Raw genomic sequence first — 13,998 nt, 5'->3', positions numbered from 1 at the left:
TTGCCCGACCCAGTTGCTCCAGCATTTTGTGTCTATCCTCAGTGTACACCAGTATCTGCAGTTCCTTCCTACATATCGTTGTTCCTGTGCTACATGGTTCCATGTACTATGCAAGGTGTAGGTGGGTTTCAACACAAAGAAGGGGAGTGGTGGAAGATGGCAGTTTTTTTATTGCCGAATATTGATAGACTTCAAGGACACACGCTATAATAATGATACTGAAAGAATGAATAATAATTAGTTTTCCAGAAACTGACTAATTCCATAAAATGACTGGGCTGATTGAAGTTATGAATCAGTTTTGTTTTGCAAGGTTATATCTTTCACAGAGAGCGCTGCGATGAACTCTGAGTGTGCCGATGGTCATTGGTAAAACATTAACGGACAGAGATAATCACCATGGTAATCATGGATCTTTTGGTTTCCCCCAACGCCCCACACTCTTCTCCACGTAACCAGGGCAATGTCTGACCTAATATAGTGCCAGCACTATCTTATCTCCTTTATAAGCCTTTATAAACTCCACCAAGTGTTGGCGAAGGCATCATTTTGTTTTCCATCGGCTTTGGAGCAAGCAGGCATTCAGGCATCTTTCCCCAGATTCTACTGCTGGAGCGATAGAACCAGAGGCCACAGTATGTGTAATGCGAAATGCGCCAAGTGCGTTGGTATATGCCTCGTTCCTCTGGCTCTTCTCTGCATCATTGCCAATACGCTGCTCTTCTTCCCGAATGGAGAAACGGGTTATAACACCGCGGAGAAGCTAGCGGATAGCGTCTGGTGCTTCAGCGGGATTTTGGGCTCCGGACTGTTGGTGAGTCACTTTTTTGGAAAACGTGGCATTTTATTCAGAACAGATACTGGACTGATTATTTTAAAGGATAGTCAGTCCAATTCAACATCGTTCAAACTAAACTTTAACCACATCCAGTAAATATTAATTGAAAAATGACCAAAAAAGAAACAATTGCAAAACTCGAAGTGCATCTGTGGAGGGAATGGCCAGGCGACGTCTTAGGTCGAGATCCTTCTTCAGGCATTTGTTTTCAAATTAATCCAAGCCATATTGTGCATAATAGCACTGATAATGGTATTGGACTTGCTCAGTATTAGCAGAGAATGCGGGCATGTAGTGGTCAAGTAATAGAGTCACAATTCTGGACCATGGACTTAGTTTGAGTTTGAATCCCTCTGTGGTAGCAGGTAACTTAAACTCACTTTTGTTGAGTGTTTATCCTGGTGGTATAACGTAAGTACTTTGTGTTTTAATAGTAATTTAGTAATAAATGTAAGTAGACAAAAGGAACTGCAGATGCTGGAATCTCAAGCAAAATAACACAAAGTGCCGGAGTAACTCAGCTGGTCCGGCCACATCTGTGGAGAACATAGATAGGAGACGTTTTGTGTCAGGTTTGAAGAAGATTCCAGACCCGAAATGTCGTCTATTCATGTCAAAGATTCATGCAACACAGAAACAGACCCCTTGGCCCAACTTGCCCATGCCAACCAAGCTGTCCCATCGACACAAGTCCCATTGGCCCATAGCCCTCTAAACCTTTCCTGTCCATGTCCTCCAGAGAGATGCTGCCTGACTCACCGAGTTACTCCAGCACTTTGTGACCTTTTGTGAACAAATCTAATGTTTTTTTAAAAGATAAATTCACGAATGTGAATTTGTGATTACGCAAAACAAGGATATTTGGACAGATACATGAAGGGCAAATGAGACTCACATATGTGCCACAAGGAACTGCAGTTGCTGAAATCTGGGGCAAAACAAAAAGTGCTGGAGGAACTCAGCGGGTCAAGCAGCATCCATGCAGGGAATGGACAGGCAACGTTTGAGGTCAGGACCCTTTTTCAGACTGATGCGAGTAGAGGGGAGAAAATTGGGAAAAGGAAATGGGGTGGGGCAAAGCCTGCTGAGTGATAGGTGGATACAGGTGTGAGTTGTTTGAATGGCAAATGGATGGAGTAAATGGCAAAGGCTAGAAGTCAAAGAAGAGTCCCAACCCAAAACATCATCTATCCATTGCCTCCACAGATGCTGCCTGACCCACTGAGTTCCCCCAGCTCTTTGTGTTTTGTTAGAATAGATGAACATCTTGATTGGCAAGGACGTGTTGAGCCAAAGGTCCTGTTTCAATGCTGTGTGACTCTGTGACTCTATAACTACTGGATAGATTTTAAGATCATGCCTGGTTCTATAAATGTCTTTCATCTTGAAAAGTCTATCATCCTTCCCTTGACTGGCCTGTTGGTGACCCCAGAAACATCAACATGGCTGACACTCAAATACCTCCTCAGAGGAACATCTTCATGGATGGACCATCAATGTGACAATGCTTCACCAGTGGCATCTACTCCTCATGACAATCAGTGGTGTTTCCTATAATGTGAGCAAAGTACTCTCAGAGAACTCAGTTTACCTCAAAAGAGGACGACAGATGGCACAATGGGCTAAGTGTTCGGCTGGCAACCTGAAGGTGGCCGGTTCGAATCCTGCTTGGAGTGTGTACTGTCGTTGTGTCCTTGGGAAAGACGCTTCACCTACCTTTGCCTGGGACTAGAGACGGAAATTAGCTACTGATTGGCTACAATCTCGCATATTTAAATGCAAATGTTCATTAATATGCACTGTCCCTATAAACAAATTATTATTATTATTATTATTATTAAATGCTTTTCTATGTGTTATTTTAACAAGAAGAGCCATACAGTCATAACAGCGTGGATACAGGCCCCTTCAGCCCAACGTCCATGCTAAAATAGATTCCCCATCTATGCTATTCCCACCTTCACAGGTTAGGCCCATATCCCTCCAAACATTAGATAGACACAAACTGCTGGAGTAACTGAGGGCGGCACAGTGGCGCAGCTGTAGAGTTGCTGCCTTACAGTGCTTGCAGAGCCAGAGACCCGGGTTCGATCCCGACTACAGATGCTGTCTGCACGGCTTGTACGTTCACCCCATGACCACGTGCGTTTTCTCCGAGATCTTCGGTTCCCTCCCAGACTCCAAAGACATACAGGTTTGCAGGTAAATTGGCTTGGTATAAGTGTAAATTGTCCCTAGTGTGTGTAGGATAGTGTTAGTGTGCGGGGATCACTGGTCGGCTTGGAACGATGGGCCGAAGGACCTGTTGCCTCACTGCATCTCTACACTAAAACTAAAACTCAGTGGGTTACCTGCTGCAAACCTGCAACTGCAGTTCTGTCCTACACATCGCTCTAAACCTTTCCTATCCACATTCCTGTCCAAATGTTTAAAAAAATGTTTTAAGGGAGGAAGGTGATGCAGCGGCAGACCTGACACCTCATAGTGCCAGAGACCTGGGTTTGATCCTGACCTCGGGTGCTGTCCGTGCGTAGCTTGTGTGATCCCCATGGGTGTTCTCCAGGTACTCCTGGTTTCTTCCCACGTTGATTAAATTGCTTCTGTAAATTGCCCCTGGAATGTAGGATGCGATAGTTGGATAACATAGAACTCGTGTATGGGTGATCAGTGGTCAGCGTGGACTGAGTGGGCCGAAGGGCCTGTTTCCGGGCTGTATCTCTAAACTAAAGATTGCATCTGACAACAATCCAGACTTAGGAATTATTTATGTCATTGTACTTCCTGGCTACAAAAAATTTGCTGTTATAGTACCTGCCTCAACTACCTTCTCTATAATCCCGTTCCACATACTGTTTTCACCTAAATTAGCATTTAGCATTAGAGAGTTTCTATAGCATTAGTGTCAGTGCAATTATATCATTTAACTTTGCAGACTTTTTTGATTTCAGCGTCTCAATTACAACATTTGCTTTCACTGCCCCGTCTCCAGGAGTGCAGTGCGGAGGCATTTTGTTGGTCTGCCTAATATTTGTCTTTTTAAATTACCGCAGATGGTGTTCCCAGTTCTGGTGTTCATGGGAATGGAAAATAATGACTGCTGTGGGTGCTGTGGAAACGAAAGCTGCGGGAAGCGATTTGCGGTGAGAATTGCAGCAAATGCCGGTCTTTATTTTAATGAAAAAACCTCCCCCATTCCCCACCCCTCTGGCAGACCTGCTATCGAACGTTCAACATTTGCGTAAAAAGGAACTGCAGATGCTGGTTTGTACTGAAGGTAGACACAAAGTGCTGGAGTAACTCAGCGGGTCTGACAGCATCTCCGGAGAGAAAGGATGGGTAACGTTTCGAGTTTGAAGAAGGGTCCCGACTTGAAACGTCACTCATTCTTTTTCTCGAGAGATGCTGCCTGACCCGCTGAGTTACTCCAGCACTTTGTCTCTATCTGTGAATGTTTGATGCTGTTAAAGCAACAACGTTGGAGAGGACAGGCCACAAAGACCCAAATGAAGGTTACAGACCATAAGATCATGACATGGGAGCACAGTTAAGCCATTCAGCCCACCGAGTCTACTCTGCCATTCGATTGTGGCTGATCTAATATTCCCTCTCAACCCCATTCTCATGCCTTCTCACTGTTACATCCTTTCTAATCAAGAGTCTATCCATCTCCGCTATGAAAATACCCAATGACTTAGCCTCCACCACCACCTGTGGCAATGAATTCCACAGATTCACCATCCTTCTGGCTAAATAAATTCTTCCTCATCTCCATTCTAAAGGAACCTCTAAATCATTACCGCCGCGAAGAAGGACCTGGCGGGCCGCTGCCTGCAGGGGGAAGCTCAGAAGCTTCTAGAGAATCGGGGAGGAGGGAGCCGCTGGTGACGACGGGCGCAAGGAGTGGGCGATAGGGGAGGGGCCAGGGTCTTGACTCCAGCACCTTCAACGTGGGCTGCAGGAGGCGCCCCACCGGGACACAGGGGTAGTTGGGCAAACTGAGGGAAGTTGGTTTCCATGCCAGGCTGGTTGAGGGCGACAGAGGAGGCCCTGCAGCACCCTGGGGCTTACCTGTGTTTCCCTGGATCAGGGCCCCCCCCCCTGTACATCCAGGACAAGACCAGTTTTGGAACTTTATCTGTTTTCTTTTGTAAATGGCGCAACAATATGGTGAAGAATTTCACTGTGCGCAGAGCATACTTGAGAATAAAGAACCACTGAACCTTCCTGCATCAGCAAAACAGTGCAAGAAGACTTACTCTGACAGGAGCAAGTCTTTTTGGATTTGCTGAAAGACAATGAAAATTTGTCCAATGTTTACGTCTATTAACATTATTCGGGGAGATAAAGCTGGAAAAGTGAGATGAGGGTGGGATGTCTCAAGCCACTGGTATTTACTCCATCCATCTGCCAATCAAACTCTCCTCACCTGTATCCACCTATCACTTAGACACAAAAATGCTGGAGTAACTCAGCGGGTCAGACAGCATCTCTGGAGAAAAGAAATAGGTGACGTTTCAGGTCAAGACCCTTCTTCAGACTCATTTAAACCAGCATCTACAGTCCCTTCCTCCACCTATCCACTTATCACTTGTCAGACTTTGTCCTGCCCCCAGGGCTTTTCCAGCTTTCTCCCTCCCCACCCCCACTCCCGTAGACTGAAGAAAGGTCCCCATCCGAAACGTCACCTGTCCATTCCCTTCACCCTCCACAGATGCTGCCTGACTTTGTGAGTTCCTCCAGCACTCTGTGTTTGGCTCAAGGTTCCAGCATCTGCAGAACCTTGTGTCTCCAATGTTTAATTAATTTTCTGCACCGTCTTTATCTAGAATTTCTCCTCCGTGATCTTTGCTGGCATTGGAGCGGCGGGAGCTGCCTATTGCTTCATCGTATCCGCAGTGGGTCTCAACAACGGTCCAAAATGTACCACATTAACCAGCAACAACTCTTACATCTACCCCTTTGATGAAGGGTAAGAGACTTCACCCCATGGTGTCCTCCTTGTGATGATCCAGCGCGGCATGGTGGCGCAGCGGTCGAGATCCCAGGGCGATAGTATTAACATATAATAAGCGTTTGACGGCCCTGGGCCTGTATTCACTGAGGTTTAGAAGAATGAAGGAGGACCTCATTTAAACTCCTAGTGAAAGGCCTGGATAGAATGGATGTGGATGTTTCCGCTAGTGGGAGAGTCTAGGACCAGAGTGAACAGCCGCGGAATAAAAGGACGCACCTTAGAAAGGAGAAGAGGAGGAATTTCTTTAGTCAGAGGATGGGGAATATGCGGAATTCATTGCAACAGACGGCTGTGAGGGCCAAGTCATTGGATATTTTTAAGGTGGAGATTGACAGATTCTTGATTAGTACGGGTGTCAGGGGTTATGGGGATAAGGCAGGAGAATGGGGTTGAGAGGGAAAGATAGATCTGCCAAAATTGTATTGCAGAGTAGACTTGATGGCCCGAATGGCCTAATTCTGCTCCTATAACTTACGAACAGGAACCCTGCTGCCCCCATGCCCTAACCCATAGAGGATTGATACCACCAGCTACTGAGGTGGGCCTGCAACCATTATTCTAAATCTACTGTCCAAGCCTCTGCCTACTAGTAGGAATGTTACAAAATTTGAGATTTTAAAAATCTGTAATTTATCCCATCAAATAAAGCATAAAAATAACTTTAATTTGATACCTAATTCATTTCATATCTTCAGTATTAATAATGTTATGATCATTTTGTCCTGATCTTGTGATCCGTGATTTTGAAGGCGTTGAAGGTATTAGAACTCGGGTCTGACTTTAATCCAGCGATACAATAGACCCAAAACTTTTTTTTTAAATACGCGAACGGGATCACACAACGCTACTACTAGTCCTGCAATGTAGCTGCTTATATATTATCACATCCACATTGAAAACCAGCTACTGCATTACACCGGACCTCACATGCAGATCCTGTGCAGTACTGGCTCCATACATGGAGTTAACTTTGTCCCCTTAACTGATGTCCACTAACAGGGAAGGTTCATAACTGGATAGGACACAAACTCTGCCAGGTCAACAGTAGAACATACCTGGAGAAAAGGAATAGGTGACATTTTGGTTCGGATGGGTGGTGGGTGTATGGAACAAGCTGCCAGAGGAGGTAGTTAAGGCAGGGACTATCCCATCGTTTAAGAAACAGTTGGACAGGTACATGGATAGGACAGGTTTGGAGGGTTATGGACCAAGCACAGACAAGTGGGACTAGGATAGCTGGGACATTGTTGGTCGGTGTGGGTGAGTTGGGCCGAAGGGCCTGTTTCCACAATGTATTACTTTATGACACTATGACTCGAACCGAAATGTTCCAAGCTAAAACGTTTAGTTTAGTTTAGCGATGCAGCACAGAAACAGGCCCTTCGGCCCACTAAGTTTGTGCCCACCAGCAATCCATGTACACTATCTGCACACTAGAGACAATTTACAATCTTACCAAAGCCAATTAACCTACAAATCTGTACGTCTTTGGAGTGTGGGAGAAAACCGGAAAACCTGGTGAGAACCCACGTGGTCACAGGGGGAATGTACGAACTCAGTACAGACAGCACCTGTAGTCAGGATCGAACCCGGTTCTCCAGCGCTGTAAGGCGGCAACTCTACCGCTGCTCCACTCTGCCTTTCCGACCTGAAACGTCACCTATTCCTTTTCTCCAGAGATGCTGCCTGACCCGTTGAGTTACTCCAGCATTTTGTGTCTATCTGCAGTCCCTTCCTACACACAGCAGAACATACCTGTCCCTATACATCCAAACATACCTGCTGCCCTTGAATCTAGATATAATTAATTGCAAAGATGAAATGAAAATTAACACGAGCTAGCCCTTTACACACAGTAGGTCTGACAAGCCCTGTGGTTAAGGTAATTGACGCTTCCCATCTGCTCTAAACAATTCACCAATGTATTATCCAGTGATATCCAACATCCGGCAATAATTACTCGGGTACAATCTACAAGAGCTATATAAAATGTAACAGCCTCCCCGCTCACAAGTCCTGTTCACACTTTTCTATGCATTCATTTTTTTTTCTTTCTTTCTTTCATATTTTCATTCAAAATACTTCTGCTTTGACCTACTTTACTCTGACCGGAGTTTTTTTTTTTTAACTATTACAATCCTGAGGAAGGGAATTCCAAGGTTCAGAACAAGCAAGGATGGCTGATAATCTTTCAAATCAGGGTGGTCATGGAATCGTACTTTATACAAACAGGAGCGTCGGCCCAACTCAACCATGCAACTGAGATCTATGCCTATCTGTGCCAATGGCATTTTCCTGCATTTGGACCACATTCCTCCATTCCTTTCCTGTACATGTTCCTGTCCAAATGCTTTATAAATTATTTGATTGTAGTTATTTCTACCATCTCTTCTTCGTGCCCTTCAGATCTCCTTGTAGCTATTTCCTCTCTCAGCTTAAGCCTAAATAGAGTCATAGAGTGATACAGTGTGGCAACAGGCCCTTCGGCCCAACTTGCCCACACCGGCCAACAATGTCCCGGCTACACTAGTCCCAACTGCCTGCGCTTGGTCCTCATCCCTCCAAACCTGTCCTATCCATGTACCTGTCTAACTGTTTCTTAAAGGATGGGATAGTCCCAGCCTCAACTACCTCCTCTGGCATAGCTCACCATACACCCACCACCCTTTGTGTGAAAAGGTTACCCCTCGGATTCCTATTAAAGCTTTTCCCCTTCACCTTGAATCTATGTCCGCTGATCCTCAATTCCCCTATTCTGGGCAAAAGACTCAGTGCATCTACCTGATCTATTCCTCTCATGATTTTGTATACCTCTACAAGATCACCCCTCATCCTCCTGCACTCCATGGAACAGAGACCCAGCCTACTCAACCTCTCCCTATAGCTCACACCCTCTAGTCCTGGCAACATCCTTGTAAATCTTTTCTGAACCCTTTCAAGCTTGACAATATCTTTCCGATAACATGGTGCCCAGAACTGAACACAATATTCTAAATGTAGTCTCACCAACATCGCATACAACTGCAACATGACCTCCCGACATCTATACTCAATACTCTGACTGATGAAGACCAAAGTGCCAAAAGCTTTTTTGACCACCTTATCTACCTGCGACTCGACTTTCAAGGAACCATGCACCTGTACTGCTAGATCCCTCTGCTCAACAACACTACCCAGAGGCCGACCATTTACTGTGTAGGTCCTGCCCTTGTTCAACGTCCCAAAATGCAACACCTCACACTTTTCTGTATTAAATTCCATCAACCATTCCTACTTGGCCAATCGATCCAGATCCTGCTGCAATCTTTCACAACCATCATCACTATAAATCCTTTAGTTTTAGATTCCCCAACTCCCCAGTTATGCCCCTGTCCCACTTAAGAAACCTGAACGGAAACCTCTGGAGACTTTGCGCCCTACCCAAGGTTTCCGTGCGGTTCCCGGAGGTTTTTGTCAGTCTCCCTGCCTGCTTCCACTACCTGCAACCACCTGCAACCTCCGGGAACCGCAGGGAAACCTTGGGTGGGGCGCAAAGCCTCCAGAGGTTTTCGTTCAGGTTTCCTAAGTGGGACAGGAACATTAAAGATCGTGTCTATCTTCCCTATCCATGGCCCTCATAGCTGTATAACGCACTCTAAGCTCACCCCTCAGCCCCCTGCACTCCAGTGAGAACAATCCCAATTTATCTAATATCTCCTTGGAACTTAAAACCCCCATTCCACTCAGCATCCTAGTGAATTTCCTGCACTCTGTCCAACACTACCATGTCCTTCTTGTAGTGTGCTGAGCAAAACCTCACACAATATGTCAGGTGTGGCCTAACTAATGTCTTATACAGCTGCAACATGATGTCCCAACTCTTGTATCTTGCCTATGAAGCCAAGCAAACTAAATCAGTCTGAAGAAGGGTTTCGGACCGAAACGTCGCCTATTTCCTTCGCTCCATAGATGCTGCTGCACCCGCTGAGTTTCTCCAGCATTTTTGTGTACCTTCGATCTTCCAGCATCTGCAGTTCCTTCTTGAAAACTAAATGCCTTATTCACTATGTGTAGGAAAGAACTGCAGATGCTGGTTTAAACCGAAGATCGGCACAAAATGCTGGAGTAACTCAGCGGGTCAGGCAGCATCTCTGGAGAAAAGGAATGGGTGACGTTTAGGATCGAGACCCTTATTCAGACTGAGAGTCAGGAGAAAGGGAACCGAGGGATATAGACGGTGATATAGATATGGAACAAATGAATGAAAGATATGCAAAAAGTAACAATGAACAAGGAAAGGTGGAGCACACATTGATCCATTGTTGACTGTGGGGTAGGTGATAATGAGTTATACACACAGTGAAACTCACCAGGACGACAGTGAAACTAGTACGACGACTAGGGTGGGAGAGGAACGGAGAGACGGGGGATGCAAGGGTTACTTGAAGTTAGAGAAATCAATACTCATACCGCTGAGTTGTAAGCTGCCCAAGCAACATTTGAGGTGCCTCTGACAATGAACCCCAGACAATGGAGGAGACCCAGGACAGAAAGGTCAGTATGGGAATGGGAAGTGTAGTTAAATTGTTTGGCAACCGGGAGATCGCGTAGGCCAAGGTGGACTGTCAGTATGGGAATCGGAAGAAACTTGTGTTCACTACCATATCCATGTATGTCGCCAGTTTAAGGGAGCTATGAACTGGCACCTCAAGGTCCCCCTGTTCTTCAACACGTCTATGGTCCCTGACATTCACTGTGATGTCCGGCAAATATTAGATAGCCCAAAATGGATGACTTCAAGAAGAAGTGTATTATCGCAAACTGAAAGGCCTGGATCGAGTTGATGTGGAGAGGGTGTTTCCACTAATGGGAGAGTCTAGGACCAGCCTCAGAATTAAAGGACGTACCTTCAGAAACAAGATGGGGAGGAATTTATTTAGCCAGAGGGTGGTGAACTGTGGAATTCATTGCCACAGACGGCTATGGAGGCCAAGTCAATGGATATTTTTAAGGCGGAGATTGACAGGTTCTTGATTAGTACAGGTGTCACGGGTTATGGGGAGAAGGTAGGAGTTTCTACATTCTCCCCGTGACCTCCTGGTTTCTCCGGGTGCTCCAGTTTCCTCCCACACAACAAAGGCGTGTAGGTTAATTGGCTTCAGTAAAAATTGTAAATAGTCTCTAGTGTGTAGGATAGTGCAAGGGGAGATTGCTGGTCGGTGCAGGCTCGGTGGGCCAAAGGGCCTATTTCAGCACTGTATCTCTAAAGTTTAAAGTCTAAAAGACACAGAAGAACAAACACAGCTCAATCCAATCCCCATTGCAGATAAACAGATGTCCTGTAATCATTTCGACCTCATTTTACTTTTGTATGATTTTTACGATTGCCATTTGATTGCCTTTCACATATGAAAGAGTACGTTGACTGTTTGCTAAGTTTTGTGATTTATCTTCTGTTTTTTCTCTTTGTTTTATCAGCAACTACCTCGGTAATCACTCCATGTGGAACGTCTGCCTGGAGCCACCACAGATTGTCACCTGGCATGTGACATTGTTCGCTCTGCTGCTGGTGATGAGCGGAGTCCAGCTTGTGCTCTGTGCCTTTCAAGTAATCAATGGGCTGTTTGGATTCATCTGCGGTTCCTGCTGTTCCTGCTGTGAATCAGGTGACTCACTTCCTCACTCTTAAAGAATACTGTCTTATTCCAAACCTATTGACATTATTTTAATTCGGCAGTGAAGCAAGATTGAAGTAGCTCCTGGGAATATCTTGATTCTATGCTTCCACGAGACATAATTATTTAAAATCATGCTTTAACTAGCCTTCACCGAATGGGAGATCTGATTCAGTTGAACGAGAGATAGGGGCAGCACAGTGGCGCAGCGGTAGAATTGCTGCCTTACAGCGCCAGAGACCCGAGTTTGATCCTGACTACGGGTGCTGTCTGTGCGGAGTTTGTACGTTTACCTTGTGGGTTTACTCCGGATGCTTCGGTTTCCCCCACATTCCAAAGAAGTCCAGGTTTGCAGGTTAATTGGCTTTGGTAAAAATTATATATTGTTCCTAGTGTGTAGGATAGTGTTAGTGTTCAGGGTGATCGCTGGCCGGTGCATTGACACATTTCTTTTTTTACTGTCGCCAAAAAGTGCTTGACCTACTGAACGGATGAAGATCTTTTAATTCGGTATATTTCAGCCTCTGACTTCAATCCTTTGGTTTAGTTTACTATATTGTCATGTGTACTGAGGTATAGTGAAAAGCTTTTGTTGTGTGCTAACCAGTCAATGGAAAGACAATGCATGATTACAATCAGGATAAATGATAAAAGGAATAATGCAAATAACATTTAGTGCAAGATAATGTCCAGTAAAGTCTAATCAAAGATTGGCCGAGGATCTCCTATGAGGTAGATACTGGTTCAGGACTGCTCACTAGTTGTCAGTAGGATGGTTCAGTTGTCTGATAAAAGCTGGGAAGAAACTGTCCTTGAATCTTGAGGTGCGCCTTTTTACACTTCTATACCTTTTGCAGAGGAGAGGGAGTGGCCTGGGTGAACTTGTCCTTGGTTATGCTGGTGGCCTTGCTGAGGCAGCTTGAGGTGTAGATGGTGTCAATGGAAGGGAAGTTGGTGTGTGTGATGGTCTGGGCTGCAACCACAATTCTCTGGAATTTCTTGCAGTCTTAGATGGAGCTGTTCCCAAACCAAGCAGTGATGCATCCCTATAAAATGCTTTCTACAGCGCATCTGTAGAAGTTAGTGAGGTATTTAAGAAGGAACTGCAGATGCTGGAAAATCGAAGGTAGACAAAAGTGCTGGAGAAACTCAACGGGTGCAGCAGCATCTATGGAGTGAAGGAAATAGGCAACGTTTCGGGCCGAAACCCTTCCTCAGACTTGAGGTGAGGTTTGTTGGAGTTGTTGGCCTACGTCCTAATACTGACCTCAGGTGCTGTTTGTGAAGAGTTTCATGTTCTCTTGGTCACCATGGGCAGGTTGGGCTGAAGGTTTTGTTTCCACTCTGTGCGTCTCTTTGACCCTATGACTCTATGACATATGGACATGGTGGTTAAGTTGCTGCATTCAGTCAAGAGTTCTACACCATTGATCCAGACATGCGTTCAAATCCCACCTTTGGAACTGAGGAACTTAAATACCAATGATAAAATACTAACAGAATGGAGAGATGACCTTTGGGTTGGGACCCTTCTCCCCCCCTATTACAAGATCAAACCCCCTTCACCTATATCCACCTTCACCTGCCAGGTGTCGTCCCACGCCCTCCTCTTTTCCAGCTTTCACTCCCCAAATACAGAAGGGTCCTGACCCAAAATATCACCTGACCATTTCCCTCCACAGATGCTGCCTGACCCGCTGCGTTACTCCAGCACTTTGTGTTTTGCTCCAGTTCCTGTATCTGCAATTCCATGTGTCTCCATAGTTTAGTTCAGTCAGTTGAGTTTAACATTGTCACATGTACTGAGGAACATTGAAAAGCCTTAGTTTGCATACTATCCTGTCAAAGTAGAGACTCCACATGATACTAATCAAGCCATCCACAGAGTACAGATACAGGATAAACGGCACAACATTTAGTACAAGATGAAGTCCCATTAAAGATTGTTCCAAGGTCTCCAGTGAGGTAGATAGATGCGAGGCTAGGACCACTCTTGCTGAGTTTTAACATCAGTCTTTTGTCTTTTTCTCTTGCTCTTTAGCCTAGAAGCTCAAAGATGAAACAAATGGGTGGATGTACAGGAGAGCCATTCAACTATTACCCCTCTGCAACTGCTGGAGAGCTTTCCCAACAGACTTGAAGCACTTATGAGAAATATACCCTTCGATTCTGCTTTGTTCCCCGAAGCCTGATGACAGAGACCACTGAAGCTTACAGTACAATACAATACAATAATACAATACCGTTTATTTGTCATTTGAACCTCACATGAAGTTCAACATCCGACATCCGCTAATACTGTTGTTCCATCTTCTCATGAGTTGTATCCTATCTGGCTTCATCTCACCATTCAGGGAAGAACTCTCCAGTTTTCATTCTGAATCACAATCAAAAATAGTCTCCGAAAAGATTAAACCCCTAAGTAATGCATCATCCAAGATCCTTGGTCTATTCCCCAGCCTCTTGTTTGGAAGATCTAAGTCTTATGAAAA

General features: G+C 45.2%; 1 protein-coding gene across 1 annotated transcript; it reads left to right on the top strand.

Annotated features, from left to right (window-relative positions):
* The first annotated feature begins 357 nt into the window (after positions 1 to 357).
* On the top strand, positions 358 to 13,722 carry tm4sf4 (transmembrane 4 L six family member 4). The gene is made up of 5 exons (XM_033031862.1): positions 358 to 814; positions 3,889 to 3,978; positions 5,665 to 5,807; positions 11,310 to 11,497; positions 13,548 to 13,722. The coding sequence occupies exons 1-5, from the start codon at positions 638 to 640 to the stop codon at positions 13,550 to 13,552; spliced, it is 603 nt and encodes a 200-aa protein (XP_032887753.1). The 5' UTR covers positions 358 to 637; the 3' UTR covers positions 13,553 to 13,722.
* The last annotated feature ends 276 nt before the right edge of the window (positions 13,723 to 13,998 follow it).

The sequence above is a fragment of the Amblyraja radiata genome, chromosome 13, assembly GCF_010909765.2.
Source record: "Amblyraja radiata isolate CabotCenter1 chromosome 13, sAmbRad1.1.pri, whole genome shotgun sequence".
NCBI classification, from domain to species: domain Eukaryota; kingdom Metazoa; phylum Chordata; class Chondrichthyes; order Rajiformes; family Rajidae; genus Amblyraja; species Amblyraja radiata.
Note: the sequence above shows the minus strand (reverse complement) of the source record. Positions and strands in the feature narration are given on the sequence as shown.